Below are 27,577 nucleotides of genomic sequence, written 5' to 3'. Positions count from 1 at the left end.
TGAGGGATTAAGAAATATTTTGCATTTTAGCACTTTTGAAAGGGTAAGAAGAAAACATTTACGTTTTTTGTCTTTATATTTGTGGGCATTATTTCTTATCTCATTAATTTTTTCTTGTTGTTGATTGAAGCCAGTCCGAAGGTGCAGTTTTCTGAAAGGACCTTTAGTAGCAAAGTTGCCTGGTGAGTGACTCCCAGGAAGGAAGGAGGGAAAGTGGACGGAGGCCGTGGCCTCCGTGTCTTAGAACATGTCGGCTCCTTCTGGACTGCTGGTTGCAGACGGGATGCAGCTGCGTTCATAGGAACCCACTGTGGCTTTGTCACCAGAGTCGCAAAGCTGCAGCCCACTGCCAGTGCTGGCAGCCAGGCCCAGGCCTCCTAGCCACATGAAACAACACTTTTTAATGTTCAAGCTTCTCGTGTCCACTAGCATGGACACCATCCGTCCCTTTCATCTCAGGTGGTCGTGGTTAGAATTAGTGGCCATTTCTTAGTTGTTCTGCCGCATCCCTGTTAGCAGGAGGGAGCATCCGTGGACTGGATGCTGGTCTGGAAAGTATCTGCATTTCCACGAAGAAGGGGAGCTTTTGCCCCTCCCAGAGCCGCTGCTGGGGAAGCAGATCCTCCTCTGCTCTCCCTTCCTTCATCAGAGCCCATCTGCTTACCTTCTGGCAGGAGGCCTCTTGTAACCTATTCTGTATTTATTTGTGTGGATTATTCTGGGTCCCAGCCCTGGCAGGGGCCAGTGGCCCTGTGATGTCCTGATCACCATTTTTCAAGCACTGCTTAGTAAGTGCCCTTGCAGTTTGATTATGTGCAGGGCCCATTGCCCTAGATGGCCTTTCATCAAGAGACTTCATCGTATTCTCTACCCATAGACTCTGGAAGGACACACATTAGAAGCGTTCTCATGTGAGTGTTTACTAAGCACGTCATATGTCTTATTTATCCTCATGGTAACCTTAGGAAGTATTGGGCTGGCCAAAAAGTTCGTTCGGCTTTTTTCCGTCACATCTTATGGAAAAACCCGAACTTCTTGGCCAACCCAGTAGGTACCATGGGACCATTTTGTCATTGAAGAAAGTGAGGCTGGGGGGCTGCTGTGTAATTTGCCTGAGGGGCAGAGCCAGGATTCCAGGCCATCTGCCCCCAGAGCCTGTGCTCTCAGCGGCTACGTGTGCTTCCCTCCCGCGTTCATGCAGTGAGGATCTGGAGGCCCCCAGAACACAGCAGTCTGCTCGGAGGAAGGATGAAGGGGCAGTGGTGGTTCTGTGTTGGACCTAATAGAAGCATAGTACGCGCCCCTCATGCTGGGAACCAGCAGGGCTTTGACAGTACTTTGGAGCCACAAGTGAAGACAGAAGCAGAGCTTGCTGTCAGCCAGTGAGGTGTGTGCTGGAAGGCTGGCTGCTGACAAGGACAGACGTCTCTCGGATAAAGAGATAAAAGGAAGAAGCAGCATATCAGATCCTCCACCTCATACTAGCGGCAGAGTGGCTCCTGTTGTAAAAGAATACCTTGCAGAGCAAAGTGAGGCTCTTAAGAGCTTAACAAGTCCCCACAGCACCAGGCGGGGAGTACCCAGCACTTACTCAGTAGGCTTGTCTGCTGGCCTGGTTCCTATGTCTGCAGGTGTCCCACGTTGCACAAGGCCTAAGAAGTCATTTCCCACATCCCCGCCTCCGCCAGAATGTAACCTGCAGCTGACATGGATGCTTGATGGGGGTTGGGGGGTCAGCGCATTTCTCCACTTAGGGTCAAGGAGAAATGGCAGTGTCCTCTTCAGGCCTCATCATCATTTCTGACATTTATCGAACACTTACTGTGTACCAGGCAGTGTTCTAAGCCTTATACGTATAGTAATCCAGTTCATTCTAGCAACAACGACGTGGAGCAGGTATTGTTATTATCCTCACTTTACTCATGAGGAAATAGAGGCTCAGAGAAGTGAAGTAACTTGCCCCACGTCACCCAGCAGGGATGTAGCAGAGTTGCGATTTGAACCCAGGCAGTCTGCTCCAGAACCATGTTCTTAACCATTTTACCTATACTGCCTTCTGATAGAAGTACTGACTAAAGATTTGAGTGACCAACAAGGACCAAACTCAGCCCTGAGCTGCTGTTGCTTCTTGGGGCTGCCCCTGCATGGAATCACAGTGGTTTTATGGAGGATGTTTGAAACAGTAAGCGTGTTTGATTGAACACACAGAGCCGTTCCTGGCACGTTCATTGAACTAAGATGGAGCCAGGCTTCCTTCTGGCCCTTTCTGCTCAGTTTTCCTGGCAGTTACCGCGTGTTATGCCTGCACAGAAGTAGTTATAGCTCCACTTCTGTGCGTGTGGTAAAATAGATATAACATTGACCATGTTTACCATTTTGCACTTCTAAACCGTAAGGCTCCTGAAGGCAGGCCTGGTGTCTCACACCCTTCATGTCCCCTGTGGCACTTCGATTATTGCTGTCAGTGAATCACACCTGCTGCATCTCTGCTGGATTGCGCAGCCCGGCTAGGTCAGCTGTAAATCAGCTAGAAAACTTACTATTCTGAGATTTGGGGAAATGAAGAGTAAATTTATAACATCCCTCCTACCTAGTCTTGTCTTTTTCTTTTACTGCAGCCTGGAGTAGCAGAGATGGACCCAGAAGGAGAGCGTGTGGTGTATTTCAGGCCTGGTGCCTTTGTCTGCAGGAAGCAGCGAGGACATGTTATTTTGTAAACCTCATGCTCAACGACCCTTAGGGCACAGGTCCTCTTCCTAAAACAGCTGTAGTGAAGGGGAAATTGATTGTTAATCTAGTTTCAGAGCTGCTCCCTTGGGAGGGCTTTGATTTCTCATAAGCTGGTGCAGGTTCCGATCAGCCCGGCCCAGTCCACTCGTTCCTCTTCCTTGATCTCACTGGCCCATTCTCTGTGTTGCCTCCAGACAGAGGAGAGCTGGGGAAGGGAAGGGATCAGAGGCACTGTTAGATAAAGGGATAAGAGCTTTAATTCCACCAGCACTTGTTTTGGGTAATTTATTCTGCAGTTTAAAAAGCTTTCTGGGCCCCCAAGTCTGCCAAGGAACAAGGAAGAGTCTTGGTCATCAAGAAGCCCTTTAAACGGCTGAACTTGATTGTGTAGCTGGGCATCTAGTCTGGCTGACCCGTCGACCGTGTTTCCTCTCTCCCTTCCTTGCTTGCATTGTCATTCCTCCATTTGCTCACCATCATTTACTGAACACATAACATGTGCCACAAGCACTGTACTTGGCCAACCGCTGTACCAGGCTGGAAAATTGGGGTCTCAGGCCAAGTCACACACTGGGAATCCTGCCTCAGAAGCAAGGCTTGGTCTTAACTCTGGGGATATGAGGACAAGGGCCTGCTGGAGCATTTAGAATGGTTCTGGGATAACAACAACAACAACAACAATAATAATAGCAGCTAACACTTATATAGTACCTAACCTGGGTCAGGCCCTATTCTAAGCACATTATATGACACATCTAATCTTGACAGCAGCCCAGTGAGGTGTAGGTACTGTTATCTCCATTTTGCAAGTGAGAAAACTAAGAGAGGAGTTAGGTAGCTTGCCTGAGGTCACCACTAACAAGTGGCCTGAGCGGAGTTAGACCTGGGCTCCAGAACCTGTGCTGAGTAACCTCTAGTGCGTGTATATACCGCCTTGACATTGGACAGTGGGACGGGGGGATGTCCCTCTCACACTGCATATATCACGGGCTTTGGTCATGTTTGGTTAGAAAGGGTAGGGACACTTTTGAAGATCTGTTTTCACACGCTGCTTCCAGAAAGGATGGTGTTGACCGTGGTCAGCCTTCGGTGGAAGGGCTGGAGTAAGGTCTGCCTGAGAAGGTTCCGGCTGACCTTGCCAAGGAGCTGGCTGATTAATCCTACATCTATGTCAGCTTTGGCTTGATCCCACAGATTTTCAGCAGCTGTTGAGAAATTAAAAACTTAGACCCCCAGTCAAGTGCAAGACCCAGTCCTCAGAATGAGAGGCAGATTCTGTGTCACCCTCAGGAGCTGGGGCTTCTCAGAAATTGCCGGGTTGAATTTCCCTGTGGCATGTGTGGTTGCTGACTAATCCCACCAGGGTTTCCGCTTAGCTCAGCTTTAGAGTCTGCATTTTTACGGTTTACCAGTTCCCAATCCCATCCCTTTGGATATTTGCTTCATTGTTCGGTGGGTCACTGTACAAGCATTTCTGGTCGGCACTCCTGGGATGATAGCTCCTACAGCAGCCTTGCGATCGCTAACGAGAACCTGCCACCAGGCTGAGGAATGGGAACTTTTAAGTAACCCGGTAGCCCGGTTTGTCATCCTTTTTGCTTTTGGCCAAGTCTAGCTAATATTGTCTCCTCTTTCTTTTTGTCTATTTCATCTTTGCCGCCTTGCCTCCTGTATTCTAGGCTTTGGGCGTTTGCTGGGACGCATTCTCTCGGAGTTGCCTGGCCTCTGGGTAGCTATGAAAGGAGGTGGGACGTGGCATCAAAATAAACTCTGGGTGGACGTTGTGCCAGGATGGTCACTTGAGCGAGAGCAGGCATTGGATGTAAATAAAAGTTACTGGGTCTCTCCCACCTGCAGCAGTGCCTGTCAGCATGGCCCTTCTAACGAACCTGTTCAGTAGCCGTTAGCCTTTTTTGTCCTGGTGACCTGGAAGGAGCTCCTGCCTTCAATCCACCCCCCAGTTTCAGGTGCTGGAATGGGAACCGCCTGGCATGGCCCCTCTCCCTCCTACGCTCCTTGGTAGCAGACTGTATGGTATTTCACACTTCCAAGCCAGAATCAGACGTGAGGTCAGAGTTCTCTTAAAAAGAGAGAAAAGCAAAATCCAGGGTCAGTTTAAGAAAAAAAATCCAGACGCCTCTTTAAAATCTGGAAATCCAAAATGGGAGGTGGGAGGAAGAAAGTGGGGGGGGGGAAGGCAAACGGACCACATTAAACTGGGCCCCGAATATGTACGTGTTTTGTAGAAGGTGCTTATGGCAAAAAGACCACTTGCTACAGAAGGAAATCCCTGTTTTCTGAGCTTTATATGCAGCCTAGGCAGTTGATTGATTAACTTTAAAATAGAGTTGACAGGAAAACATTTTTTGAAAAGGATGCTGACAAGACAAGGGGGAAGTAAGCATAAATTTGATTCAGATATTAATAATGTGTCTCATGTGTGTAATGCTTTAGTTTTCAGAGTGTCTCCACACAACGTTACGTCGTTTAAGTTCCGTATGCATCCTGCGATGTGGGTATGACCGTGCTAGGCCAGCCTGCGTGACCTGCCCAAGGTCTGGTACCGTGTCACCTACTGACATCTACTGAGATGTCAGGGCCAGGATGGAAACCCAGGCCCTCCGAAGCCCATTTGCTTCCTCCACCACTGTTATTTCCTCCCAAGAAGAGCTTTGAGATAATGTAGAAGCACTTATGCTCCTGACTCTGGTTAAATGCTCTAACATCATACCAGGAAAGACTATGAACTCATTTCCTAGGGATCCTTAAAAAATAAGCAGCATTAGTGCTCTGTCCCAGGTGGTTCTGATCTTCACCATCCTGAAGGCAAAGGGATGAATTGGAGACCACCGGCGGTACCCAGCTCTGAATAAGTTTGGGAAGGTGGAGGCTGCGTATAGTGAGATTTTAACCTCCCACTCTTCACCATTGCATCATCTTCGAGTTTAGGGAAATGCTGATTTTTATTAGATTTTTCATGACAAGAGTAAAGATGGGGCCATATCATAGTTCTCCCAGTTGAATCAAGGTTAAGCCATGTACTAAAGTGCACTCTTAAAAGAAGGGGGTCTTTTTCTGGGGTCCATAGACCTCTTGGAGTCAGACAGGTTCAATAATCTGGCTTCAAAGAAATCACGAACTCTATGAAATTACACACAGACTTTTTGTGCATGTGTATTTTCCTCTGGGGGAAAAGATCTATATGTAGCTTTTATCATCAAAAGTGTCTGTGACCCCAAAATGGTTATGAAACCAATGTTTTAAGACGCCTTTTTGAAAACCTTTAGTGGACTTGAGATGTCAGCCACACTTAAAGGCACAGAGGTGAATCTTGGTGATCATTTCTTTAAGCTCATCTCCAGTTGGCATAAAAGAATCGTCAAAGCGGACCTGTGTGACTTTCTAACATAAATTGACATGGTTGGAATGATCATTCTTATGCCTTCTGCAGTTTCAGAGCAGAGTAATCGGGATGCTAAAACCTGAGACGGATAGTCCCAAGCAAATCTATAAATCACTGATGAATGATATAACTTCCTAAATAAATCACTATCATATAAAATTAGGCCATGATATGTTAGTCTACAAAAGGATCAACTTTTCAGCGTCAGATGTGAGTCTAGAAACATAATTTTTTCCCACTAACCCAGTGGGCCTTTACTTGGAAACAAGGTCTAACAACAATGGACAAAACACAGCCATGACCTCCTGTCTTCCTTGAGATCCAGGGGGAAAGAAAGGGGAGGCTCTCTAGGGAGGGAGGAAGATAAGGGTCATAGGGGCTACAGTTTCTTCCCTCTCTAAGGAGGATATTGGGAAAAAAGAAATATCTGTGATGATCTGAGGTAGGACAAGGGGAGGGTGTTATAGTCCTTCTGCCTACATGAGGGACCCAGAAAAAATTGAATTCTTCCTTATCTGTTATGGGGGAGGGGACAGCACCTTTACTTTTAGAGTCTTAAAAGGTACTACACTAAGCAGGCCTCATCCTCAGGTCCTCCTTTTATGACATCAGCTGGGGGATGGTCCTGACTCACACTGAGTGGCCCAGCATTTAGGGGCTATGTTGCCCAGATACCATAAGTGGCCCAGCATTTAGGGGCTATGTTGCCCAGGTACCATAGCCACCATTCCTCGAAAAATATCTAGCCAAGAGCCAATCACATGCTTATGTTTCAAGTATAATATGGGTGCCTACATTCAAACCGCTCTATTACAATCACATTACATCTGCCATCTTTATATTTAAAGCTCACAGTTTGCAGTTTCCTTTAGGAAAAAGACTAGCTACCAAAAAGCTTGTTGTTACAAGATGCCATTTGCTTGTGGGAGTCCCAAGTCCCTGGGGAGATATGATTATAGTGATCCCTTAACAATACATGTGACCAGGGAAGATTTCTTCTATGAAGGCAAGAATGGTTTAACCGTAGAGTGGTTACTAATGAAATATACCACAACAAGTCAAAAGAATAACCTTAAAGTAACCATCCATTCCTGATAAAACTTTTTTTTTGTTTTTAATAGGTCCATTGTTTTATTTATTTATTTACCCTTGGCTGCACTGGGTCTTCGCTGCTGTGCGGGGCCCTCTCCAGTCGCGGTGAGCAGAGGCCACTCTTGTGGCGGAGCACGGGCTCCAGGCACGCAGGCCTCAGTAGCTGTGGCACGCGGGCTCAGTAGTTGTGGCTCTTGGGCTCTAGAGTGCAGGCTCAGAAGCCGTGGTGCACGTGCCTGGTTGCTCTGTGGCATGCAGGATCCTCCCGGACCAGGACTCGAACCCGGGACCCCTGCATGGGCAGGCGGACTCCCAACCACCGTGCCACCAGGGAAGCCCTTTTCCTGATAAAACTTTTGTTCAAAGTGTTAAGGAAGGCTATTTTTTAAAAATTGTGGTAAGATAGACGTACATAAAATTTACCATCTTAACTTTTTTTAAGTGTACATTGCAGTGGTATTAAATATATTCATGCATGTTGTTGTGCAACCATCACCACCATCTATCCCCATACTCTTTTCATCTTTGTAAAACTGAAACTCTACACCCATTGAATAGTAACTCTTTCTCCCATCCCCCCTACCCCCTGACAACTACCATTACAATTTCTGTCTTTATGATTTTGACTACTCTAAGTACCTCATTTAAGTGGAATCATACAGTATTTGTCTTTCAGTGACGGGCTTATTTCACTTAGCATATGTCCACAACTTTCATCCTTATTGTAGCATACCCTTCCTTTTTCAGGCTGGATAATATTCAAGACTGTTTTGTTGAACATGTTAAAGGATATCTGTCTCAACGCAATGGCTAATATTACATATGATAGTAAAATATTACAGATATATCCATTACAGTCAGGTGGAAGATAAGGATGCTCGCTACTTAATATTGTTCTTGAAATTCCAGCCAGAATAGTTCTACAAGAAAAGGAAATAAGTAATATAAATATTGAAAAAATAAGATGAAGTTGTTTTTATTTACAAATGGCATGATTTTTTATTCAGACTAAAAAACTACTTTGAAATTTGTATAGTTGACCCTTGAACAACATGGGTTTTAACTGTGTGGGTCACTTATACACAGTTTTGGTGTTTTTTTTCCATAGTAAATATACTATAGTACTGCACTGTCTGTGGCTGGTTGAATCTGCAGATGTGGAACCGAGAATATGGCGGGCCACCTTGAGCATTCCAAGATTTTGGTACCTGCGGCAGGTCTTGGAACCAGTCCCCTGTGGATACTGAGGAATGACTGTATATTTAAAAATTAGCTGTTTTTACAATTCCATCTTTCCATTTGTGACCTGGATCCCACCTTTTTGCCTATTCAAGGACTTTGCTTCTATACTTTTCCTTTTCATCAGTTTTCTTCTTTCTCTTCTGTATTATTCCCAGTTGCATATATTACAGTGTCTCCCATCTTTAAAATATCCTCTCTCTGACCTCATCATCTGACCTCATTTTTCCAGCTACAATCCCATTTCTTTGCTTCCTTTACAGCAAAACTCTTGAAGAGAGTTGCCTATAGTCACTACCTCAGCCCCTTATCTGCTATTTTCTCCTCTTTTTATAACGTTTCTTCTTTGTGTTATTCTCCTCTTGATGTTTCACGTGTTGTCGGGACGACTTGGACTTGTCTGGGTCCCAGGCACATTGTAGGCATGTGTGCTGGACAGAGCTGTGCCCCATCCTTCCCTCTTCATTCCAGTGTGTCTGTCAGCTTCACCCCTGAGCTGACTCCTCCCCGACCCCATCAAGGTCATATGCGACCATTGGTGCCACATCCACTGGTCAGTTCTCTGTCCTCATCTTATTCAACATCTCAGGGCATTTGACACAGTGGCCTACACTGTCCTCACCAAAACACTTTGCTCACCTGCCTATTGGGACACTGGAGTCTCCCTGTTTTCCTGTGTCACTCATCACTCCTCAGCCTGCTGTGGGTGGTACCCGGCTCTCCCCTGGGGTCCCTTTTCCTCTGTAGCCGTGTCTTCTCCTTGGATGACCTCACCTGGTCATCCAAGACTCTAGGATCCTCACGGATACCAAAATCCGTGGATGCTCAAGTCCCTTACATAAAATCGCACGATATTTGCATATAACCTATACACATCCTCCTGTACACTTCAGATCTTTACTAGAGTGCTTACAATACCTAATACAGTGTACATAACGTAAATAGTTATACCTACAATGTAAACGCTATGTAAATAGTTGCCTGCGCTTGGCAAATTCAAGCCTTGCATTTTAGAACTTTCTTGATTTTTTTTCCCCCGAATATTTATTTTTTTTTGTGGTACGCGGGCCTCTCACTGTTGTGGCCTCTCCCGTTGCGGAGCACAGGCTCCAGACGCGCAGACTCAGCAGCCATGGCTCATGGGCCCAGCCGCTCCGCGGCATGTGGGATCTTCCCGGACCGGGGCACGAACCCATGTCCCCTGCATTGGCAGGCGGACTCTCAACCACTGTGCCACTAGCGAAGCCCTCCCCCGAATATTTTTGATCTGCGCTTGGTTGAATCCGCAGATGCGGCACCTGTGGATATGGAGGTCTGACTGTAACGCTTAGAATAAAATTCCGTTATTTTTACACGTCTACAGGGCCTTGAAGATCTGGTCCACGACTGCCCTTCTGACCTCATCGTGGCTCCCCTCCCTGACTGTCTGGCTGCGTCCACTATCACCTTTCCCATTCAGCCTACCCCCGTGTGCACGTGACTTGTTTCATGTCATTATCTGTGCTCAAATGCCATTTCTTCAAAGATGCCTTCCAGAGCACTCACTAAAACGTGTACCACTCCCCCCAGTGTGCCTTCGCTCTTACCCTGCTCTGGCTTCTTTTTATTGCTTACAAGTGCCTGAAATTATTTTTCTCTATATATTCCTGCTTATATTGTCTGTCTCTCCCACTAGAATAGAAGCTCTGCAAAGGCAGCCACGTCATCTGCCTTGTTCTTTCTTGTCCCTTGGGCTGGCGCATAGTAGGTGCTCAGTTAATATCTGTTCAATGAATTGCAGCACTTACCACTTGTAAAAAAAATATCTTGGGAAAAACAGTGTATTTGTAACAGTGAAATAGATGTGTATCTCCTAAACATCAGTAAGTAAAAGAAAGATAAGCAACAAAGATGAGCATCATTTTTTCCTATCAAATTGGGAAAACTAATGGTAGTGATAATGTTGGTGAGAGTACCAGGAAACGGGTGCTCTCATTTGCCATTGGTGGAATATAAAATTGTCTAAGTTTTCATAAGTGATGAGTCATGGGTTATTTTTTTTTTTATGGGTTATTTTTATCTCAGTTTTTGTGGTTTGCTATGTTTCCCATTTTTCCCAATAATTACTTTTCCCCCCAGTAGTTACTTTTGAAATCAGGAAAATCTGATAACTTAATCCCCCACCACCCCACCTTTTTTTTTTTTTTTTTTTAACCTGGCTGGATCCTGGTACCAGCAAACTTGTAAAGTTAATCCCACTGGTAGGATGGTCTTGTTTTGTTGTTGAGTCTCTTAAGAATGTTTAATCTGAATCCTGTATCGGGTTTTTTGGGAATAGTGCAAAATCGGTCACTGGAAACTTGATGGGCAGAGTCACCCTTGATCTGAGGTCCTGGCCGGTTTGGGGAGCCCAATGGAAACGTGAGACTGGGAAAAACATGCAGCACTAAGGGGGGCCCACCCAGTTAGAGATGGAGTCCCGCAACCCTTCCTGCCAAGACCCAGGTCTCCATAGGCTGGGTAGGCCTCACATTTCTTGGCAGATACACTGCCCAACTCCCTGGCTGCTTGGGACTGAGTTAAAAACAATGATCACAGCCACCCATGCCTTTTCCTCTGCTTTATGCAGCTGGATTTCTGATGCCTGTTTCCCTCGACACCTCCATACCCTACTGTGCCAGTGCCCACAGGGCCAGCCCCTCCTGTCTGGGCCCCAGGCCCCCGGAAGGGAGGCTCACGGCTGAATCACCAGTGGGCCATCCTGCAATCTCCCCTCGTTTCTTTCTTTTCTGGAGGTGCATTGGTAGTTCAACATTTCATTTCTTTATGTCACTTTCTGGCCTTGGCAGTTCAGTGCCAGAGCTCAGCAGCCCACCTGACCAGCACCACCCAGACGGCCAGGAGCTTCCAGAGGAGCCGGCACACACTCGGCCCCCAGCCCTGGGCTGTCGCCTGCACACTTTCTCAGCCTCGGCTCTCAGACCCTGGCCCTCTGACAGCTGGCACAGCTGACCGCAGGCACCTGCCAAGGACTGGGGATTGTTTTAAGCGGCACAGGGAAATGAGGGCTGGGGCTGGCTGAGGACCGTGCTTCCCCAGTGTTTGCAGGCTGAGTGGCACACACTTAGAGCGACTACCGGTATTTCGGTGCATGGACCCGGTGAAGTGGGGAGAGGGGCCGATTTTAACTCTTGGTCATCTGTGGAATGCCCTTGTCCCTTCTCCCTTGGGGCCAAGGGGACATGGCCGAACACCTGCCTGCTGATAGGGTGGAGAGGCACCAATAAAAAGCCTCCCTTCCTGCCTTAACCACCTGGTGGAGGTCTGACTGTATCTGAAAGATGCCTGATCCATCTTCATGTTCATGCTTCTTAGAGACAGTGCCCATGGGGGAGGTAGGAGAGAAAAGCTCACCCAGGGCGAGTGTGGTTCTCCGTCGGCCTCTGCTGCGACTTGAGCCTGGGTGTGGCTCTGACTTGGGGTCCGCTCCACTGTCTCAGGCCGCAGGGACAAGTGGGATTGTAGCTTCTCTTGCCCCTTTTGCCCAGCCAGCCCTGCTTTCAATCAGTAATTCATTTAATCTGTACTTTCGTGTTTTCCAGCCTGTCTACCCCTGAGGCCCAGGAGGCTCCGAAGAACTCTGCAATTAATCTGGTTTGGATTTAACCACCTTCTTTTACTTTTCTTCTTATAGCTTAAACTTTGGAACAAATATCGAATTTCCAACATTCCATCACTAATATTCTTAGACGCCACCACCGGGAAGGTCGTGTGCAGGAATGGGCTGCTGGTGATCCGCGATGACCCAGAGGGTAAGACCTTGCTTTGTCCACCCGTACTCCCTGCTCTACCCCCCTGCCCTGCCCTCCTCCCTGTTGGTAGAGAGTGTATAAAGGAAATAGATGAGTGTGGGTTTATTTGGCTAGAGAATATTGTCTTGATGAAATTACAGTATTCTCCAGGTCATGGTTAAGATTTTTACGGAGATCAGAATGTCCCTCGTGGGGGCTTTAGTTCATGGGCCAGCGGAGATGGAATCTGAAAAAGGAAGTTTAGCTTTGAGGGCTGAGGAGGCCATTGAGAAGCGGCTTGAGCCCAGATTCCGACTCCTAGTGCTGTTTCAACGGCAGCTCTCACCTTCACAATCAGAGGCAGGCTGTGTGGTTTCGGGGTTTTTTCTCATTAAAATTTTACCGTAGCAAAGTCGCAATCTCTGCATTGCTCTGCTGGCCTGGCAGTGAGGGCCCCTCAGTTCTCGGGGCTGCTCAAGTCCTAAGCCTTGGTCTTGCTGACTGGCCGGGGTGGCTGGCTGTGCCTGGGTGGCTCTCATCACCCTGCTCAGAGGCTGTCCAGGGCCTGTTTCTCTCCTTCTCTCACCCCCCGCCCCCCAACCCTGTGCACTGGAGTCATAAAAGTCATAGAAGTGTTACAAGTTCTTCTGTCCCTCACTTACTGATCCAATTGGAGGATTCAACCCGGGTCACAAATTTTCCCAGTAAAACTATCACCTGCTTCAAAGAATTGTCCTCAGTAAAAACCAGGGCAGGTAGAACCAAGTCTTTACTTTCTGAAATGTAAACACACACACACACACACACACACACACACACACACAGACACACACACACACACACACACACACACACACACTCTCTCTCCACTCTGAAACTTGTTAGAAACCCAGCTTCCCCGCCTCCACCCCCAGAGAATTTTGGATCCATTTGTTTCAGGGTGGGCTTGGCCACCTGCTTTTTCAGCCAGGCTGTGCTTCTTTCTCCCTCCCATCCTCCACCCGCCCCAGGCGATTTTGAGGCAGTGGTCCCTGGACCACCCTGTGAGAAAACACTGTTCTGTTGATGGGGGGAGCATATCATTTGCTCTTCCTGCCTGGGGCTTACCTGTCACCAGAATGTCGACCATCTGGGTTGAGTGGTTTTACTCTTTCCTTTCAGTAGACTGAAATTCTCATCTCACTTGGTTCCCTGGGCCCCAACCCAGACCAGCTGTATCAGAATCTTTGGGGGTGGGGAATTTTACAGTTCCCCAGCTGATTCTAAAATGCAGAGTTGAGAGCCACTGAGAGTCCAGGGTTGGAATCGAAGAAACTCACAGTTAATACCCAAGGCAGTGATTTCCCAACTGTCCCATCATCACAATTACTTGGGGAGTCGTTTTGCTTTGTTTTGGACATGCATCTTCAGCCTTGCCCCTGAATCCTGAGACTGGGGGTGGGGGGTGACCTGGGCTTCTGTACTTTTCAAAAGCCCCCCAGGAGATGGGTCCTGTGGTCATCCAGGTTCAGGAACCATTGCCTTGAAGGTAGGTAGGGCTCTGCCGCGGATGAGTCCTGCTTTTATTCCTGCTTTAGCTGCGGGTTCTATGGGTATGTTAAAAAATACTGTCTGGTGATAAAGTTGTCATGCTCTGCAGCCCTGAGGCCTTTTGGGTCAGAGGCCACGAGGAAGAGTCTTAAGTCTTAACATTCTCGCTATCTGTTGCCTGTTTCAGGTTTGGAATTCCCTTGGGGGCCTAAACCCTTCAGGGAAGTCATTGCAGGGCCCTTGCTTAGAAATAATGGGCAGTCCCTGGAGAGCAGCAGCCTGGAGGGGTCTCACGTGGGAGTCTATTTCTCTGCACACTGGGTGAGTGTTTGGTCCCTCTTTAGTCCAGACAGAAGGGAGCAGTGATGGCACCACCAACCCCAGCTGGGGTTGGCTTCCGGAGGTGTGACTGCTCAGGTGTCATTTCCCGGCATTCTTGCCTTCCCCTGTGCCCGATGCATTGCTGGCATGCTGCAAGTGCTTATTGTGATGAATGATATTAGCAGCAAGAAAACGACTTCTTTGGACTGGCCTAAAAGGGCAGTCCTTCCCCCTAAAAAATAAATAAATAAAAAGAGGAGTCGTCCTAACCCATTCTGACGAGGCTCCTCATGGGCCCCGCGGGAGCTCGTTTTAACTGCTGCCTGCTGGCACCCACGTGGATGGGGCAGGGCCTGTGCTGGATACGCGCCATCACAAGAGGCACGTTTGTTTCTGCCTCTTCCATAAACTGGAAACGCGATCCGAATCCTGCTTGGGTGTTGCTGACCTGGCCTCTACGGGCAGGTGGCTGGGAATTGGGAAGGCGAAGGCGCGACGTGAGGCTGCAGGATCCCACTCATGTCTTCCAGTGTCCACCCTGCCGAAGCCTCACCCGGGTCCTGGTGGAATCCTACCGGAAGATCAAGGAGGCAGGCCAGAAATTCGAGATCATCTTTGTTAGTGCAGACAGGTAACGCGTGCTGGGGAGAGTGGCGGTGCATCTCCCCTTTTCTCTAGGTGGCTGTCTCTTGCCATACACATCTCGCCTCTTTAAGCTTAGAGCTTGGGGGATAGGGATCAGGGAAGACATATCTGGGATGATTATCGGAGGGACAGATACATTTCATATTTACTCACGTAATTGTCTGAAGGGGAGCCAAGAAAAACCCGTCCTTGCTGTCATTATTAAGGGACATCCCAATTCTGGCCTGGGGCATTTGAGATTAGCACGCATTTTTTTCTGATTAGTTCATCTTTGTGGACGGTGGTGAAAGGATGTGGAGGGGGGAGGATGGAAAGAAAAGAGCCGGAGACTAATGGAATGTGGCACCTATCCTAGTGGGCTCTGCAGGCATTTCTCTGAGCTCTGGCCACGTGCTTTTTCTAGGGGCTCTCCTCAAAACAAGAACAGACATTCTTCCTGGAGTACGTCAGGGCCTTTTAGCCTCAGTCGCCTCTGTTTCTTGCCCTCTTGCCGGCTTTACTCATCAGTGACCTTCCTTCATCTCAAAACTCCAGCCCCAGTTCAGACTGAGCCGCCAGGTGTTCTGTTCACAGAAGGGTCTCTGAGATGGCAACACACGGAGGGCCTTGTGTCCACTGCCGTACCCTTGATGTCTGCATGATGCTGTCCTCAGTTTATTGGCCCGTGGGCCCCACCCCACTACACCGCGGGGGGGCCCCCCCCGACCCCGCATGGAGTGCGGCAAGCCTGAAGGCATGCCACAGGGAGGAGTCACTTTGTTAAAGCCTTAAACAACATCAACTTGGGGATTCCCTGGCGGTCCAGTGGTTAGGACTCTGCACTTTCACTACTGAGGGTGCAGGTTTGATCCCTGGTCAGGGAACCAAGATCCTGCAAGCCCCGTGGCGCAGCCAAAATAAATAAGTAAATAATAAAAAAGTCAACTTTATTGAAGTACGATTTTCATACAATGAAATTCATACATTCTGGGTGTCCAGTTCAATGTATTTTCACTAATGTATGTACCTGTGTCACCATCACAGTGAAGGTGTAGAACATTCCCATCAATTAAAAGAATCCCTCGTGCCTCTTCTCAGTTAATCCCAGCCCCACAGATCCCCGGATCTGCTTTCTGTCACTTGATTAGATTTATCACTCCTAGGGTTTCTTAGACATGGAGTCGTAGGTATACGCTTGGTTAAGTGTCCTGTACGCATCACTGTTATGTGCACAGATTACAAACATGGCGGGGAATGTGGTGTCTGAACATCTAGACTCCTTATAAAGGTAAGACCTGTCAATGTTGAAAAAGGAGAAGTTAAGCGTGAGCTGAATGTGTAGGGTGCAGAGAAGCGGGATGTTGGAGTGGCCTGGCATTTCAGTTTCGCGTCCACCTGTTGTGTGGAGCTTTGCTTTGGGGTGTGCGCTGGAATGGGTAGGACAGTGTCCTCCGGCCTGGTGTCCGAGGAGCACGATGATTAGAAGCCCCGGCATCTGTAGGGCCCTGGGCACGACTTGGTGGAAGGTGGGGAGGACCCAGTGGTGGTGCCTTGTGGGGTAATAGGGCTTTGTCTCCCTGTGTGTGTGTCTCTGTAGGTCAGAGGACTCATTCAAACAGTACTTCAGTGAGATGCCGTGGCTCGCAGTTCCCTACACCGACGAGGCCCGGCGGTCGCGCCTCAACCGGCTGTATGGAATCCAAGGTAGGTGTGCCCGACTTGTGGGTTCCTTGGAATCCTGCTCGCTTGTCTGGGCTCACCACCTCTTTGGCTTTCCTTCTAGAGGGAAAAGAACATCTTTATTTCCATGAATGTTCACATTCTTTAGCATCTTAAAAAGATGCGGTGGATTTTAAGGTATGTAGATTATCCCTCATTAAAGCCTTTTTTTTTTTTTTTTTTTGAAAATGCTTGTCCCAGTGAGACAGCTACTTCTCACCACCCGGCCTAGTGGGTTCTAATGTGGTTGGGCTATGGAGAACAGCTGCCCAATGACTCGGCCAAAACCCTATCCCAAGGTTCTTTCTGTCAAACAGACCTGAGGGTGACCTTTGGTTCTGTTAGTCAAGCTCCTTGAGCCTCGGTTTCCTCATCTGTAAACTGTGGATGATATATCTGCCACAAAGAGTCGCTGGGAGCGTTAATAGGATAATGCAAATCCCATACTTCGCACATTCCTGAAGTGTCACAGAGACGGCTGAGGGGGTATTTATTGCCTTTTAGGCAAGAAAATTGATTTCCTGAGAGTGTTGAAAACTTGGACTTGAAGTACTAATCATGGTGTTTTTCAGAAATAATGATTACTAGTGAGACAATCTGTGTTTTTATTCTTTATTATGTGAATACCTCCTTCCCAGCCTTCACCCAGCCAGGTTTTTTCTTGGTGGCCTATTACGAGTTAAATTCATTGTCTTTGTATCAGTGGTACCAGATCCTGGTCAACCCTAGACAGATAACAGCTAATATTTGAGTTCTCAGTGTCTTGGTTTATAGGAAGTGGGAAAAAAAGACAAATCAAGATCTACCCACCAACTCCACAGCTTGTGGGGGAACTCATCAGGTTCTTTAACCTTTTTTCTTCACCATTTAGAGTAAGCATTTGGCTTTGTTAGGAGCTAGTTTCAAAAAATTAATATTTCATTTAAAATTGGTGATTCTCAGTTTCAAATGTGCGTAAGAATTCCCTGGGGATCTTGCGAAAATGCAGATTCGGATTCAGTGGTTCTGGGGTGTGGCTGAGATCCTGCATTTCTAGCAAAAGCCCCCAGGCGATGCCACTGCCGCTGGTCCAGGGACCACACTTTGGGCATTAAGTCTAGGTCTATTCATCCTTTGAGAATTTTGGAGGCTTACGCCTCCTACTAATAAAAAAGATGAAAGCAGTTTTCTTTCCAAGCAGAAGTGGAGAGACATGACATGGTTTACTGGTCCAGAAGGACGGGTACCAAGTTGGTTAATTTACAGGAGATGGCCCAGGAGTATTTCCTTCCAGCACTCTGCTTGCAGAGAGCCTTAAAGCATGTGTGCCTTGGGGTAGGAGCAGTATTGCTTGAGAAAAGTGATGATCCTAGGCCAGTCGTACTAAACAGAGGGTTGAATTGCCACTTGGTGGGGATAAGTAAAACTTCATGTCTCTCAATTCACTTATTCATTCATTCAACAAGTATTTGCTGAGGGTTTACCCCCCTACTGCTGACTGACCTTGAGCAAGTTACTTAACCTAACTTTTTTCAGTAAAACTGGGCAGTTTCACTGTTGGATACAGAGTAGGCACTTAATATTTAACTGACTGACTTAGGGGAAAAAAGGGAAATATTTGATTTTACAACCTAAGAAAGATAAACTTTTCGATGTCAAAAAGCTTACTAACAGAAAGGCAACTAACAGTATTAATAACACATGTGGCAAAGAATCTATATCCTTCATAGAAAAAGAGCTCTTTCCAGATACCAGTCCAAAAAGAGAGAGAGACAAACAATTTAGTTGAAAATATGTACAAGATATGAGGTGGGCAATTCACCTGATGCATATTGTCAGAATGGATAAGAAAAATATTCAGAATAATTTTCATTCATGATTTACAGATTAAAACACTGAATTTGTGTCTATCACATTTGCAAAGAACTCTACTTGCCAAAAAAAGATAATCCCCAGTATAGGAAAGAGAGCAGACTGCTAGTGGGAATCTAAATCAGGACGTTTCAAGGAGAGAAATTGGCAATGTACACCAGAGGCCTTAAAAATCTATAAAACCTTTAATTTCAGAATCCCACTTGTAGGAATTCATGTTCAGGAAATTACCCTCTAACACCCAGCAAAAACTGAACTTCTTTTGCAGTTGGAGGTGCATTTTTGGTTTTTTCCTTCATCTTTCGTATACTTTGGATTTCATCACAGACCACAGTTCTTTCCTTGCTTTAGCCCCTAGAAAACTGAGAGCTGAATTTGGAGCCACCTTTAGCAGTTTTACAAAGCTGACCATTTCTCTGCGTGCCCTTGACCCTAGCTTGGTGTTCTCTTCCTTCCTTGTTTTCCTTTCAGTGGGATGTTTTCATCAGTTTTTTATTGGATTATATCATGCACTTTTTAAGCAGCCTCAAATCCTTTTTGGAAAAAAGCTGGAGTAGATTTAAATGCATAGGATTCTATTTCTTGAGCTCCAGCTAACCACCAATACTGTACACTGAGCTTGGTGGGGAATAAGAAACCAGAAGGGTGTCCCAGGGCTGCCCTTGAGTGGGCAAGATGGGATTTACATTGGGAAATAACTACAGTAGGATGATATCTTCTGAAGAACTAAAAAGCGTTGGTCAAATAGGTGTCACTTTGTACAAGGGCTCAGAAGACTGAACTCGTCCCCGAGAGCAGAGCGGGTGCTGGGCTTCACTTGGCCACTCTGCTCAGTCAGGCAGCCTCTCCATATGGGGGCATCTTCTTTCCAAACACATGTCCTCAGTGAAGCACAGCCTTTTCCTCTCTGAGGAAGGGAGTTGCCCTTTCTTGGGGGTAGAGGCCAGTGAGGTGCAGGTCATATTCTAGTGGTCGATGCTAAGGCCCTGAGGTCACCTGAAAGTCATAAATTACCAAAGGACAGTCTATATCATGCAGAGCCAGTTTGAGGGTGGGGGTTTCTACCCTCCCTGTGCTCTGTGAGATGCTTCTTGGGGCCCTTGTTGGCGGGGTAGGCACAGAATGGCAATCTCCTGAGGAGAAGTCACAAACCCTGCAAGATTCCGCACAAGTTCTGGGCACACGGCTGAGGCTAGAAGGTACCCTTCTGTCAGACATTGGCAGGGCACGAAAAAATTAAATTGATCGCGGGACTTCCCTGGCGGTCCAGTGGTTCAGACTCCGCACTTGCACTTTAGGCGGTGTGGGTTCGATCCCTGGTTGGGGAACTTAAGATCCCGCATGCTGCATGGTGTGGCCAAAAAAACAAAAAAGGAAAAAAAATTAAACTGATTGTTTTCTGTCTGCCTTCAGAGAGCAGAGAAGGGAACTCTCCTTGTGGATTCTCCAGCTATCGACATGTAAATATTACAGCAGTAGGAGCCCTGGTTGCTAGGTGTGGCCCCAGACAGCCAGGATGCGGGTGACCACAAATGAGCAGGAAGAGAATGGAGAGTTTTCAGAGATGCATTCATTTGGCTCAGTCTCTTAAGGCCTGGCAGTGTGAGGATGAGTACATATGTGGTTCCCAGACTTCAAGGAGCCCTCAGCTGAGAGTCAGAAAGCTGATCTGGAGAGGCCCTGTGCCCAGGCAAGCAGCGGCCGGGCAGCCACACAAAAGAACCTAGCTCTGGCCGGCGAGTGTCCTCTGCAGCCCAGCCCTGCACCTGGCCCGTCCCGCTGCTCCTTGTCTGCTGGCTCCACGGTGTACACTCCCTGCCATCTGTACTAGTCCCTCCTCAGCTTGGACCAGCCTGCGTTCCCAGCTCTCTACCTCCTGCTGCCTCACTCTTGGGTTCTCTCCCTGGCACAGTGTTTTCTGCCAGCTGCTCACTTGATCACTGACCCCTTTGGCTAAGCCTTAGGAGTCATTCCTGCAAGCAGCCTGTCAGACGTTGCCGGCTGACCCTGATCTGTCTGTCCGCCTCTGGCCCTGTGAAGCCAGAGATGCTAAAGCATGGGGAATCGAGAGTGTGGAAGAGACACACAGGATCCTTTTCAAGGCAGCATTTAATGAAGGGCAGACAGGGGAATAGTCTGAATTCACAGGAGACTCTGGCTTGGAGCTCTTGAGCCCAGAAGGCTTCCTGGAGGAGGTGACTCTAGAGCAGGGCCTTACAGAATGGATGGGATTTAGGTAGAGGGTTTGAGACATTCCAGGGCAAAGGCCAGAGTAGGATGTCCATGGTGTACTGTAGGCAGACCGGGTAATAAGGCTGGTGATGCCACATCACAGAAGGCCTTGAGCACCAGGCTGTGGTCCTTGAACTTGGCGCTTTGGGCTTTGGAGCTTTTTGAAAAATTTGATTAAGGGGAGATCAGTACAGTAGTGACATGTAAGCTAGACTAGAAGAGAAATCCCAGAGGCATGTTATCTATCCTCTGATATTTCTGATGGACTCACTGAGCTCCCACTGTAGCCAGACCTCAGGCTGTGGCTCACGACAGGCCTACCTGTGGGGAGAGAGAGGGAGGCTGCTCCCTTGGGCTCTAGGGCAGGTGGCCCAGGCGGCCTGTGCCTCCTTCCAGCCTCACAGGGTGCTTTAGCTTCATGGCATGTTTCGGGTTCCCCGGCGCATTAGTCGTTAGTAAGTTCTTTGGCAGCATTTCCATTGATCTTACCAGTCAGCATCCCAGTGCGTTTGACTACCAAAATATAAGGTCGAGAAGATCCACAGCCTGTTCAAGGGGGCGGGGTTCCGAGGTCCCGGGGCCATCACTTTCCTCCCTGTCGGCATCTCCCATGGCCCAGACTCCTCCCCTGGGTGAGTGTCTCTCTCCTCAGCAGACCTGCTTTGGTGCGCGTATGGCCGGCTCTCCTGAATTCCCTCAGTCTCCCTCCTCTCCACCACGAAGCATCTTTTACAGCCTCAGGTCCGTAACTCAGAATGTCTGTGTGTCTCTCCATCCCCTTTCTTCTTTCTTGCTCAAATAGGGCTCCCATGTCCTCTCCAGGTGCACCGCCCTCCCAGCACCTCCACATGTTCACCACCCTGGAAGCTCTCTGAACCCCATCATTTTGGGGCCTTTATGGAGGTTTCACTATGTAGGCATGAGTGGTTAAATCATTGGCCATTGGTGATTAACTCAACCTCCAGCCCTTCTCCCTTCCCCAGCTCTTGAGGTCAAGGGTGTGGAGCTGAATGTTCCAACCTTCTAACCACGTCTCTCTGGCGACCTAGACCCGTCATCTCGCGAGCATCCAAAAAGACACTCACTCTTACCACTTCCATTCCAACAGTCTTGGAAGCTCTTGCGTCAGGATCTGGGACCAAGACCAAATATTATAACAAAAGATGTTCCTATCACCCCAATCATTCAGGAAATTATAGGGGTTTTAGGAGCTCTGTGCCAGGAGCTGGGGATGAAGGCCAAATATATACGCCTCACTATGTTACAGTATCACGATGTGCACGTACATACACTCCATGCATGTGCAGAGTCAGTGGAGGGTTCCACCAGCTCTCTGGTCTTCTGAAATCCCGCAGGGCTCTATCTGGGAGAGCTCATGCTCCCTGCTTGACTCTGTGTCCTGGTCTCTCACCCCACTTTCTGTCTCTTCCTGAACGTTTCGATGAGGGTGCTTTCAGAGAGCAGTATGAGGTACCTTCCCCTGCCCGCACCCAAGCTGAGCCACCTCCACCTGGCCTGTCTTTGGGCCTTATAGCGCGCAAATGACTTCATCAAACCATCTTGAGGCCCATGAGGGCAGAGCCGCTCTGTGTCACCTGGACAGGCTTGGGTGAAAATGGGCAATGCAGAAGAACCTGGAATCCTCTGAGCATCCTGGGAGCTGGGCTCAGAGCGCCCCCGGATTCTGAGTATCTTCCAGCATCGCGAGGAGGCCTTGCATAAGATGCTGCCCCTTCGTTCAGGTGTCCATCCAGATGGTGGTGGGAGAGTCTGGGTCTTGAGGCTGTGTCCTCCAGTCACCCCTTTCAGAGATGGCAGGACCTGCTGCAGGCCTTGAGGAGGCATCTGCTCCCAGGCTGGTTGCTGGTCCCTCGGGTGCTCTGGCCTGAGCCCGGGCCGTGTTAGCTCGCAGTCTTCATGGGGCCGCTTGAGTTCACCAAAGCCTGGCATGTGGCCTCCGTCCACTTCCTTTGCCTTGGGGAGTAGCTGGGTTGGCCTCCCTCCTCCCAGCACTTTGTGCAGACTGGGGAATTTGTAGCCCTATAAGCTGCTGACAAATGCCTTTCTAAGGAAAGGGTTTAGACGCACTTGGCAAAAGGCAGATCCCATTAGCAATTCTCTAATGCTGGTTGTTGGAGAATACCATGTTCTGCGCAGGGAGGCTCCGAGCCCCTTCTCTCCTGGGTTAGAGGCCCTCGCTGGCTTTGTTCCTCTCCTCCCCACCCCCGCCCCCGCCTCTGGGGCCAGCGACAGGGCCCAGGGTGGACGGAGGCCCTGCCACCAGGAGAGCAGCAGGGAAGACCGGGAGGCAGTTGTGTGAGGCCCGTCGCTCTCCCGGGATCCATTTATCTTCTGTTTCTCTGTTGCCCTCTTATTCCTTAGCCTTATCCTCTGGCTTTTTCTTCTCCTTTTCCCCTTTCCCTGCCTTTCTCATCCATTTCCCGCCCTTCTCCTCTCTCTTTCCCTTCCTTTGCCCTCTTCCCTGCTCCTTTCACAAAATGGACTTGAGGCAGAGTCTCTTTATTTTCTATAGAAACGAAACATTCAGCCATTGTGTTTTTCAATGAGTAGAGGGCGAGGGGCCCACGCTGGTGTTTTTTGTATTGAAAGGGCTGGCGCAGGCTCTGTGGAGCGGGCCCCCTGGGCCTGGGGAGGGCGGCTGGGGGCTGTCTTAGGGCCTACAGAGCAGCCTCAGTGCTCTTCTCTGCTCGTCTTGTTTCATTCTGAAAACATACAAAAAGGAAAAACAGGAAAGGACAAAGAATAATGTAACAAACACCCATGTGGCCACCACCTAGAACTGACATCTTTGCCTGAGGTATTTATCAACGAATGGGAGCATTAAACACAGACCAAGTGGGGCTCCCTTTACTCCTCCGTGGAGCCTTGCCCCTTCTTTCTCCCCAGCGGGGGAGAGCGGTGACACTGTCATCCCTTCACTGTGAATATTCCTCATCTGTTTTCAGATGTTCACTGCGTCTCTGAATCCGTGAGTAATGTATAGTCGTGCTGGGTGTGTTTCTAGAAGTGTACTTAAGTGCTGACATGCTGTAGTATCATAATGCAGCTTGCTTTTCTCACTAAACATTATGTTTTTGAGATTTATCCCTGTTGATATTTACATCTGGTTTATTTCAGTGCCGTGAAGTGCTTCGTTGTACCACAGCCTGTTTATCAGTTCCACCGTCAGTGGATACTTGGTCATTTCTGGCTTTTCTGTGTTACAAGAACGCTGCCATTTTAAATGTCTTCTTTGGGACTTCCTGGCGGTCCAGTGGTTAAGACTCTGAGCATCCACTGCAGGGGGCTCGGGTTCAATCCCTGGTCCAGGAACTAAGATTCCCGCATGCCACGTGGCATGGTCAAAAAAGAAAAGTCTTCTTTGTGCCTCCTGACGCGGGCCTTCTGGCCGAGTTCAAGTGGGCCCAGACTCATCCCTTTGACTTCCTTTGGGTTTCTCTGAGCTTCACCACTCAAACCAGCTGCCTTCTTCCTTTCCTTAACTCTCCCAGTAGGGGAAGGTTTGGGGGAGAAGGAGGGGGAGGAAAAGAGGGATGTGATGAACTGGGGTTGATGTTGCCAAGGCGTGGTCTGTATTTGTCATCCCACCCCTGCTGCCCTACGGTTCCTGTTTGATTTTTATTTAATGTTAGTGCATTCATCATAATATCATTTAACAAAACTCAAATATGTATCTATTTCACCCACATTCCTGCCTTCCTAGCACAACTGTTTTCACTTTTCTGAGTCCTTTTGGTCTCTGTCTTCAAGCATATTTCTACATAGTTGTAATTGTACACATAGCACTGTGTATTCTGCATTTTCAGCTCATCCATGTATTACAAACATTTCCATACTGCCACAGTGTTCATGATGACCATTTATTTCCGTGATCACGTAACCACTTGCCCTGCCACGTGCCCTAACCCACTCTTCCTGTCTTGGGGTCTGCTTTTCCTCCCCTTTCTCTTCCCCACTGCCAGCAATCTTTGCGATCACACTGCCATCGAGAAGCAGAGAAACAAAGTTGGGTTACGGCCCCGACCAGGTCCTCTCCCACCCCCAGGTGCTGCCCCAGACCCACCACCTCCTTTGGAACTCCCTCTTTCCTTGGTGATAGGAAAGCAACCAAACGCAACTGTGGGACAGTCTCCGTGCACGTGGCTTTTTTTTTTTTTCGGCCACGTTGGGTCTTCGTTGCTGTGCATGGGCTTTCTCTAGTTGTGGCGAGCGGGGGCTACTCTGTGGACGGGCTTCTCATTGCAGTGGCTTCTCTTGTTGCGGAGCATGGGCTCTAGGCATGCGGGCTTCAGTAGTTGTGGCATATGGGCTTAGTAGTTGTGACGCACGGGCTTAGTTGCTCTGCGGCATGTGGGATCTTCCCGGACCAGGGCTCGAACCCGTGTCCCCTTCATTGGCAGGTGGATACTTAACCACTGCGCCACCAGGGAAGTCCCGCACGTGGCTTTGAGATGGTTTTAAATACTCACAAATCGGCTCCTCCCAGGAGGAAACAGTATGGAGCCGGCTTCTTAGGCCTTGTTCCTTCTTCTCTAGGTTTTCGGGGAGATGCTGAAGGGGATTCTGAGGCACTGCTGTGGTCCACCCAAGCTCCCCTGGGTGGGGGCCTGGGGCTGAAGCCCTCTCTAGGAGCACAGAGTGTGTGTTCTACTCGCAGAGGTTAAGCTTGGGGTGGTGCAACCGACAGAACACCAGCCGCACACGTGGCAGCATTATACCATCCCCGGAGCCCTCCCTGTGGTGTTGACGTCGCCTCGGTGTTCCGTTTCTTTAGCGAACTCCCTCCAGCCAGCGTGGAGGTTTCTGTTTATCTCACGAGAGCAAGGCACCAGTCTTCTGTCCCTTCTCGCGAGCCAAATGATCAACTTAGGGATGATTAAAAAAAATAATGATGAACTTATTTATAATAAGAGCTAATATTTACGGAGTACTTACTGGGTGCCAGATGGTCTGCTCAAAAGCATTTTCTACTTGTCATTTTACTTCCAGCCCCCAAGTAAGACAGGAAACTATCACTACCCCCATTTGACGGTGTGGAAATGAGGCTCTGAGCAGTTAAGTGACTTTCCGGGGTCTTCCTTAGAATTCTTACTGTACTCTGCCTCCAACCGTTCCAGCCATCCCAGCTGGGAAACGACAAGTTCAAGAGAAGCAGAGGCGAACTGCTCCCTTTTCATTCCCGTCGGGGAAGCGAGCCCCTTGCTGGGGTGGTAGTTATTCTGTACAAAGGCATTGATTAGAAATTTTCCATTCCCTTTAAGTTTCCCATAAGAGGCTCTGTCCTATTTTCTCCTTAGAAGTCTCTGCTTCGGGGAACCTGCTTCAAGGGAGGGGGGAGCAGGAAAGGCCTGATGGGGCGGGGGGCGGGGGAGAAAGGGGAGAGGTGATCGTATCTCAGCCTCCTTCCCCAAAGCCTCAGAGAAGAGGGAGGTGGGTGGTGCAGAGAGTGTGGATGCAGGGCCCGCCCTGCCCAGCTCCTCCATGGGGATGAGAGTCCCCAACCCGGGGCTGTGAGCGCTCCCGCCAGTGGCCGGCCTGGTAGAAAGAGCAGCAGCTTTTCCAGCAGGCAGACCAGGCTTCCTGTCCCACCGTGGCCACTTACTGGCCAGACGACCTTGGGCAGGCAACTTGAACATCTGCAGGAGGAGGATAATCATACTTCAGGAGTGAGTGAGGTCCCACGCCCTGTGCGGAGCACAGAGCAGATGCCCTGAGAGCAAGCTTCCTTTTCTCACCTGCTGGTTGTCTCTGGAGGAACATAGACACTTAGGGCTCCAGGGCCAAGCTAACCCAAGATCTGGTGATGGGAAGGCGGCCTGGCCCGATGCTTGTTGATTCTTTTTCTCTGTCCATGTACCGGAAATGGGCTTCTCTTGGTTGAAGTCTGTGGTCATTGTACCGAGTCGCTTTCTGTTTACACTCCACAGGCACATGCACCTCATCATCTTGGGCTCAAAGCACCAAATACAAGGGGGACTTCGCTTTCACGTAGCCGTGGGGGAGGAGTGGGGAGACCCGGGGGCCCAGCGGAGCTGTTCCTCTGTTGACTTGGCGAGGACTGCATAGCAGCCAGCTGGGGGCCTGTGTCCCTGCCCTGCCGCCCTGGTCCCCACCAGCCATGACTGGAGAGAGGCTGCAGCCGTGGTAACAAAGAAGCCTCTTAGAGTAGTCACTGGGAGAAACCGAGGCACCAAACCAGGAAGTGAGCTTCTTTGCCTTTGGATTTTACTTCTCCTGCCTTCTCTGTCCGTCCTCTGTGCCTGCTTGCCCTCCACAGACCAACTCAGCATCCCACGTCTGAGCTACAAACAGGCCTGCTGCAGTGTCTAATCATAGCAGTGGGCAGGCCCTGGTTTAGTCCAACGCTTCAAATTGCCCAATTTCAGAAACTGATTAAAGACCTTGGCCAAGGCATTTTTGAGATGAGGCATGGTGCTGGGGAGGTATTTGTCTGCAGACGGCCAGACTGTCATGTTGTGGGCCCCAGCCCCAGGCTCCCTTCAGGCTTCTGACTCAAGCCCAGCCCGATCCGGGTTGGGGACACACCTGATGTGAGCCCCAGGCCTCTGGGGGATGACATGCCGTTGTGAGGATGAGGCTGGAAATGCCCCAAGTCTCTTGTACTCTGACACACAACTCAGGAGGCCCGGACAACTCAGGAGGCCCGGACAGCTCTGGGCGCATCCTGAAAGCCCGAGTGTGCGGCTGCAGCCACGTGCGTTTGTATGTGCTGTGCGTTGTGGGAAAGGCAGTCCCCAGAGTCTGTTTCTCTCTGGACCTGTTCCCCAACATGCCAAGCCACTCCTTCTAATAGGTGTGAACATAATAGACTCGTTTTTCCTTTTTCAGACAGGCTCACCACTGCATGCCCGCTGCCCCAGCCACCATGCAGGTCATAACACCAGGGCTGTATTTCTGGTACCTCAGCATCGCCCCCCGTGGCGAAGTAAAATGTCAGTGGAGCAAATTCCCGACTGAATGCTGTGGAATCTATAAATATTAAATTGCTCTGGCTTTCCCTGGCCCATATAAAATTAAAGCTCCG

General features: G+C 49.0%; 1 protein-coding gene across 2 annotated transcripts in view; it reads left to right on the top strand.

Moving 5' to 3' along the window:
* The window catches only part of NXN (nucleoredoxin), a 140,842-nt gene that overhangs the window by 105,668 nt on the left and 7,597 nt on the right, over window positions 1-27,577 (top strand). For both annotated transcript variants that reach the window (XM_060132847.1, XM_060132846.1), the window contains exons 2-5: window positions 12,138-12,255; window positions 13,952-14,085; window positions 14,616-14,716; window positions 16,307-16,413. In XM_060132847.1, coding sequence (XP_059988830.1) covers window positions 12,138-12,255; window positions 13,952-14,085; window positions 14,616-14,716; window positions 16,307-16,413 — 460 coding nt within the window. The remainder of the gene's footprint in view (window positions 1-12,137; window positions 12,256-13,951; window positions 14,086-14,615; window positions 14,717-16,306; window positions 16,414-27,577) is intronic.

Source organism: Lagenorhynchus albirostris, chromosome 20 (genome assembly GCF_949774975.1).
Source record: "Lagenorhynchus albirostris chromosome 20, mLagAlb1.1, whole genome shotgun sequence".
Classification (NCBI taxonomy): domain Eukaryota; kingdom Metazoa; phylum Chordata; class Mammalia; order Artiodactyla; family Delphinidae; genus Lagenorhynchus; species Lagenorhynchus albirostris.
This window is presented reverse-complemented; position numbering and strand designations above follow the sequence as displayed.